Raw genomic sequence first — 7,975 nt, forward strand, 5'->3', positions numbered from 1 at the left:
TAGGAGTGGACTTTTTTATATCGGGGTCGAATTTCGATTCCGAAAGTTGGAGTAGGTCCGTAATGTCAAATATGACATGATTCAATATTTAACGGTAAGGATATTTTTGGTCTCAAAATCAAAAGAAAAACATAATTGTTCTCTACCCAATAGTTTAGGGGTAACTTTGGCCCCTTTCCGTAAAATAACTGAGATAAATAAATAATGGTAAAGAAATGGGCTGGACCCATATATTTTCCTTATTGGCCCATGTACGACCTAAGGTGTAGGAAAAGGAGTGATTTAGGTCTTATAATAAATAAATAGAAGGAAAAAAAATAGAAAAACTGGAACGAAGGGAAACAGAGGCGGCGATCACAATTGGAGAAGAAAAGTTGGGGAGGAAATTAGAATCAGGTATTTATTCTTCACCGGTAGTACATGACATTAACTTTATACATGATTTAGTTTGTAGTTATTATACCCATCGTTAGGAGACGAGAAAATAATATGACAATGATTACTTCGAATTAAATGGAGGTTTCTGTGTACAATGTTAAGGAAAGAATACACTGTACCCATTTTGGTTTCTGCTACAGTGTTATTACACACTTTCGAAGTCTTGCTATTACACGGTTTTGATGTCTTTAATTTGGAATAATGATTACATAATGATTGTAGTAATAATGATTTAAGTTTTGGGATTTTAGACTGCAGTAACTTTGCATCAGAAAGTCACGTTCTGCAGTTGCACTGCTTTGGCATTCACGTTCTGCGTCTGATTTTAGAAATTCTATAAAATCATAGCTTTATTAATTGAAATTGTTTTCTCTTGCATTGTGTGATGTATTTAACTCGTCTTTGGTTAGATTGAGCCGAACGGAGGTGAATTTGTAAAGGAAAAAGCTAAATTGAGTATTGAGTTAGCCGAATTGAGGTAAGTGTTTTGCCTAACTTTGTTGAAGAAATTTTTCCTACTATTTGACATTGTTTGCTACATGCGGGGGTGATACATATATGAGATGACGATCATATATGCATGTGTCATGGTAACCAAGCTCGGGGGTAAAATATGTTAATAAATTGTGTCTTGTAGAATCACGTGATCTTCTTGCCTCATGCCTTACTTGGCTCCTAGATATTAAGACCATAGTATTAAATATTAGAAACTAAGACTTAGCTTATTATACCTTGATCAAATTTGATAAAAATTCTGAGAATATATTGGTGTATTTAATTCGGTCATCAATATGCATAATCATTAATACATTGCTACGGCCGATATTCTTGAGATACTAGTATTTGTATTGTAGATCATTTGTGAAATTTATTGGAATACTTGAATAAAAAGGTTCTTGTGGGTTTATTAAACTATTGTTGGCTTGAAAAGTTGTGATTGGGATTCATTTGAAATATTCGTTTAAACACTCCCCTTAACGTTATTTATGCTTCCTGCCTTATTTGTCATTGATATACATATGCTTGGTAAGGAAGAGTGTAAAGTACGAAGGGTGATATCGTGCCTTTGTTTATGCATTATCATGTGAGGGAGAGTGTAAAACACGAAGGATGATGTCGTGCCATATTATTTGAGAGTTAAAGCACGAAGGGTGATGCCGTGTCATGTTATTTGAGAGTTAAAGCACGAAGGGTGATGCCGTGCCATATTATTGAGAGTAAAAGCAGGAAGGGTGATGTCGTGCCATATCATTGTGAGTAAAAGCACGAAGGGTGAGGTCGTGCCATGTTATATGAGTAAAAGCACGAAGGGTGATGTCGTGCCATGTTATGTGAGTAAAAGTACGAAGGGTGATGCCGTGCCATTGTATTTATATTATTACGCTTTCATGTTATGGTGAGTTCATGGCACGAAGGATGTTTCCGTGCAAGTGAGGACGAGAGACATGCATTATGTTGTGATATTTCTTTCTTGCAGATACCTTCATATCTTTACCTGGAGTTGTTATTGTCGTGTTCATAGTTCTTATGTGATATGTCGTTATTATTCTGTCTTTATCCTGTATCACCTTGTTGTCATGATATCATGCCTTCTATTTGCTTAAACTTGCTAATATTATGCCTATTTCCTGTTGTTAGGATTTCATCCATGCCATCTCTTTTGTTGCACTTAAGTGTAGGTCTTCTTCCATACTAGTCGTTCATGTCCCTACTTGCTAACTTATAAAGATCATGTGTCCGCTTCCTTATTTGTCATATTTGTCTTCATGCCTTCACCTTTCTAGTTAGTAGAAATTACATTCCTTTTTCTTAATCATTGTCATTACCTATATGCTTTATGTTCAGTCTGTTACTGATGTTCTCATGTACACTCTCATCCTCCATAGCTATTTGCGTAATTCCCACTCTGTCATTTCTGTTATCGGCATTTTTGTTATTTGGCTGGTACTGCTTTACGCATAATTGGTGAGGATAAAATAAATGCATGAAGGGTGTTACCGTGCCGTTGAATTTGATGTCTTGGGTATATTTTTTCACATTATGAAAGTTTTGATGTGATTGTTGTGATTTATTGGCTTTCGCTCTCAGGAAAGGATTGTGTGAGATTTTGATACCTGTTCAATTGTGTTTTTCTTTAGTACTCCGTTATTACTTTGTATAATCGTTTCGTGTGCTCTACTCTATTGTACTGTAGTATAGTTTTATTGTTAGTTACATTACAGGTTTTATCAATGAGCATCTTTTAACCAAAGCCTCGTCACTACTTCGACGAGGTTAGATAAGATACTTACTCAGTACATGGGATCGGTTGTACTGATACTACACTTCTGCACATTGGGTGCAGATATTGGTTGTTGTTGTTGTTGTTGTGTTCTATGGCTGCCCCTTGTTCATGATAGCCCTAGATTTATAAAAACTCTGTTTATATACTTTTCAGACAGAAGGATGTATTTACTTCATATCAGCTTGTAAATTCTATTCTTAGAAACTCATGATTTGTATTACCAGTCATTGGGAATGTATAAGACTTAGATAACTCCTTTGTTAAATTGTGTTATTAAATTAATTAAAAATGGGAAATCGCTAATTGGCTTACCTAACAGGATGGGTTAGGTGCCATCACTACTAGTGAATTACGGGTCGTGACAAGGAATTAATTGTTATTCCTGTGAATGAGATTAATTGATAAATTAGAAATTATTTGAATTGAAGGAATTTAATTAATATATTGAGAATAGTTGCATTTGAAGAAATTTGATTATTTCTGCTGGTTAAATAAATTATTGTAAATTTTGTGAATCATGCTAATTTAGATATTCTAGTTGTATTTCAATTATTATTATTGACCCATAGTGAGTGTCAAAGTCGTCCATCTCGTCTCTATCACTTCGAGATTAGGCTTGATACTTACTTGGTACACGTTATTTACGTACTCATACTACACTTGCTGCATTTTTTGTGCAGGACCTGAGGCAAGTACTAGTGGTGGACCTATCGTCTTACACCCACGTTATCCAGGGGCATAGTAGTGAGTTGTCTTTCTGAGTCGCTCTGCAGCTACTAGTATCTCTCCTTATATTTTTATTCTGTCTATTTTTATTTCAGGCAGTATTTAAGACTTTGTATAATCTAGTAGATGCTCATACACTTGTGACATCAGGACTTGACACACACATTGGTAAAATTTGGTATATTATTATTTTTTGGTTTTAAATTTTGTCAATATATGCTTAATTTATTAAGCTGGCTTGCCTAACTGTAGTGTTGGGCGCCATCACGACCTATAGGTGAAATTAGATCGTGATAGATATAGTTGGTTTGGTTTATTTTAATAAAAACCGAACCAACCCAATCTATGTACGTTGATGCACCTTTAACGGGTTTAACTCCCGACAAAGAGAAAAATCCCTATCATAGGGAGTGCTTCCCCTTTGGCCCTACATGTGCAAATCAGATTAATAAGTGGTTTATACAACGTGAATCCAAATTAGTAATTAAGTTTTGGATAACATATAGACGGTAAAAAATTAAAACTAATGATAAAACTAATTTTTTGCATTCAAAGTTCGTCATGGTGATGGATAAAAGTATAGGCTTCACGTTAATTAATCGATTACTATGTTAATGTAATTAGTATGTTTATCTAATTTATTAATTAAAACATAACTTAGTACAAATAGCGCAAGATTTAACTAGTACTAATCAAGGCAAAATCAAATGATATCAACATACAACAACAATAACAACAACAGTAAAAATCATATTGAGACTATGTGCCATTATTATTGGGACCCACAGAGGTCATATTAATGTGAATTATTTGTTTTAAATTGAAAATTCATACTCAGTCATATTCATGTTATTACATATCATATCTTAATCTCTGTTGTTATTTATTGATATATCATATCATTATTTTTCGGGCTATTTTTATGACATTGTGCACCCGAGAGACTGGAGAGATTGATGAATGAGTGAGGTCGAGAGCTTGATTGTGAGAAAAATTATGGGATCGGGCTGCACGCCGCAGCAGACCATATTGGCTTTATTATAGTACGTGAGTTGTCCGTACGGATATAGATATTGATACCATAGCACATGAGTTGTCCATGTAGCACGTGAGTTGTCCGTGCAGATTATAGCGCTTGAGCTGAAGGAGCCCCTCCAGAGTCTGTACACACCCCAAGTGAGCGCAGGTACCTACTTAGTGTAAGTGCCGAGTGCGAGTGCCGAGCGATTGGGGGGATTGAGTGACTGTGAGGACTGAGTGACTGGGAGGACTAAGTGAAATGATACTCTAAGAGTATGCATATGATTTTATCACTGAGTTGCATCGCATTGACATGCACACATGACATACAGACATATAGATGTATTTTTCTCATACTGTACAGTATCACATCATTCATGATTTCCCACACATGTTGACAGATGGGCATAGTGATGCATTCGTTTTACACGGGTTATCTGAAAAGAAAATGAAACATCTCTTTTATTATGGGAAGGAATTTTGGGAAAACAATTATTGTTTTCAAACTTATTCCTATATTTGGCAACTTCGGTAAACGATTTGGGTTTTCACTGATGTACTTGAAAGAAAGAGCTATTTTTAGAAATCATGATTTAGCTGAGCATTTTATCTCTAAGTTACTTCTTGTATTATTGTTTTACGTTGTTATGGACTATTGTGGGATATTGGTTTTGGACCCGGCATTGGTAAAAGCTCGTCATTACTTTCAACCTAAGGTTAGGTTTGTTACTTATCAAGTACGTGGGGTCGGTTATACTCATACTATACTTATGTACCTTGCGTGCAGATATTGGATGTTGATATTGCTGTACTCGACGGGAGCTGGAATTGAAAACGTACCTGCATTCCGGTTGTAGTTGTCTCTTGTTCATGATAGCCTTAGATTTATAACAATCTGTTCATGTACATTTCAAATAGGTGAAGTATTATTTCATACCAGTTTTGTAAATTCTATTCTTAGAAGCTCATGATTTGTACTACCAGTTCTTGGAAAAATGTATTGGTTTTATCTATTTTTTTAATTAATTGTCTTATTAATTTCATTGGAATTGGATAGTTAGTAATTGGCTTACCTAGCGGGTTGGGTTATGTGCCATCACGACTAGTTGGATTTTGGGTCGTGACAACATATATATTCAATGAATTTTTTAATATAAAATAAAATCTAAAAAAAAGCTATTGGGTTCGTCTGAACCCATAAATACTACGCTACCTCTGTCTCTGCATATAAATATATAATTTATATATATATTTTTAAGACTTTATATAAAAAAAAATTTAAAAAATATCTAGAAATATTTTGGATCCTCATATGGGATGTAATATTTAATAGAACTATAAAGTGCATCCATTTTATTTACTTTAAATAATGGGTTATATCATCACTTTCTTATCAAGTGTTATTAAAATGCGTCAATCTCTTTGTTCTTTCATATTCATATGTCAAGATTTATTAAATTCCTATATCTTTTTCGAATTTAAAATGATATTTCTGTAATTTTAAAATTAAATAGAACATATCATTATTTAGGTTTTATATTAATTTTTATGTTTAGTTATTCAATTCGTTTGACCTTTTAAGCACACATCAACAAAAAATTATTGTTCGATGAGTAAGAAAAAACTATCATATGTTACTAAAAATATTCTCCCATAAGAAAATATTAATAGATCATGTTTGTCGGGTTTTTCTATTTTTTACTCAGCATATATATTTATCAAAACTTTATTTGTAACTTTAAAAAAACAAGATTGAAATAATATTCATGTAACAAAAAAATCTGAAAAAATGAACCAATCCAAACCGATATAGTTGGTTTGATTTATTATTAGAAAAAACGAACCAACATAATCTATGTACGCTGATGAGGTGATGAACCTTTAACCGGTTTAGCTCCCGAAAAAGAGAAACTCCCTATAATAGGGAGTGCTTCCTCTTTGGCCCTACATAGTGCAAATCAGATTAATAAGTGATTTATACACAACGTGAATTCAAATTAGTAATTAAGTTCTGGATAACATATAGACGGTAAAAAATTAAAACTAATGATAAAATTAATTTTTTGCATTCAAAGTTCGTCATGGTGATGGATAAAAGTATAGGCTTCACGTTAATTAATCGATTACTATGTTAATGTAATTAGTATGTTTATCTAATTTATTAATAAAATCATAACTTATTACAAATAGCTTAAGATTTAACCAGTACTAATCAAGGCAAAATCAAATGTCATATCAATATGAATTACCTAATTCATCATAGGTAAAAGAATCAATGGAATCAAGGAAATATACAAGAAAACAATGAAGTATACCGAAAGAATTAACAAATAGGTATAAAAATTTTCCAAGTCGCCTATATGGGAAGCAATGAAATTAAAAAGGACTTAAAAAAAGCATCGCAAAACCGGAGATGAAACCGGCGCCGTCGGCCATAACTTCAGATCAACATTCTCATCAGGGGATAAGCTCAAGTCTAAGCAAAAAATCATCTTACTGCTATTTGACTGCTTCAACACCGGTATAATTCTCTTTCCGACGACCGGAATAATCGTCTTTCCGGCTGCCGTCGACGTTTTATTAATTTCATCACGGTGACGCCTCATATGTCCACCTAAGGCTTGACCTAAAGAAAACTCCATACCACATATAGAACATCCATGCATTTTATTCTTTTTGGATTGCACAAGAAAATCTCCGGCTCCGGCGAGTAATTTTGGCCGTTTATGACTTGCACGGTGGCCGCCATGGGCTTGGAAAGATGGAAAGCATTTATTGCAAGTCTTGCATTCGAACTCATTGTGATTATTTGATGAAGTCTTGTTGTTTAGATGAGAGAAAAACATTAAGCAATTGGCGATGGCTTCTGCTTCTACTTTTGTGTCGTATTCTCTGCTTCTTTTCATGGCTGTCATAATATTGTTGGAGAAAAAGAATGAAGATACAAAGAATTTTTTTTTTTTTTTTGTATATACTAAGTTTGAAACTTTGAGAGAAATATTAGAATGTTGAAGTGAGGGATATGATACACTTGAGTGTTTGTACATATATATTGGTTTAGGAAATTAGCCAAGCTTTCCTAGTTGCTCGAGACAGGTTACTAATTAGGATAAATTAACAATGTCGTTTGACTTTCCTTGTTGGCTTAAGCTAGTCAAAATAAAGAAAAGTTAGTCAAGGAAATGCATTATTGAGGGCTGGATTCCTTGAGGTTCCATGAATTTGACACTTCCGAAAGTAACACGAAAAGGTCAGCGTTTCCTTAAAAGTTTAAGCCAAAAATAAAAATAAAAAATGAGAAGACATTCGCACAACAAAGGGTGTGTTTGGTATGTTCTCGAAAATATTTTTCTTTGAAAATAAATGGTGTTATCACTTATTTTCTCATATTTGGTTGGTAAATGAAAAAAAATTTTCAAAAATTATTTTCTAGTATTTAGTTAGAGAGTAGAAAATCTTTTTTAGGAAACTACTCTTGTAACGACCCGACCGGTCGTTTTGAGTTCA

General features: G+C 33.6%; 1 protein-coding gene and 1 long non-coding RNA gene across 2 annotated transcripts; one reads left to right on the forward strand and one right to left on the reverse strand.

The window, feature by feature from the left end:
• Positions 1-310: 310 nt before the first annotated feature.
• LOC138900933 (uncharacterized) lies at positions 311-3,652 on the forward strand. The gene is made up of 3 exons (XR_011412294.1): positions 311-396; positions 849-916; positions 3,403-3,652. It is a non-coding gene; the product is annotated as an uncharacterized lncRNA (long non-coding RNA).
• A 3,126-nt stretch (positions 3,653-6,778) lies between these two features.
• LOC104114270 (zinc finger protein ZAT12-like) lies at positions 6,779-7,574 on the reverse strand. The gene has a single exon (XM_009624665.4). It carries the CDS (start codon positions 7,513-7,515, stop codon positions 6,856-6,858), a length of 660 nt encoding a protein of 219 aa, XP_009622960.2. The 5' UTR covers positions 7,516-7,574; the 3' UTR covers positions 6,779-6,855.
• Positions 7,575-7,975: the final 401 nt, after the last annotated feature.

This window comes from Nicotiana tomentosiformis, chromosome 11 (assembly GCF_000390325.3).
Source record: "Nicotiana tomentosiformis chromosome 11, ASM39032v3, whole genome shotgun sequence".
NCBI lineage: Eukaryota > Viridiplantae > Streptophyta > Magnoliopsida > Solanales > Solanaceae > Nicotiana > Nicotiana tomentosiformis.

Bases quoted from the DNA above. Each gene is read 5' to 3' on its own strand.
- LOC104114270 (XM_009624665.4), bottom strand. From the start codon at position 7,515: ATGTACAAACACTCAAGTGTATCATATCCCTCACTTCAACATTCTAAT.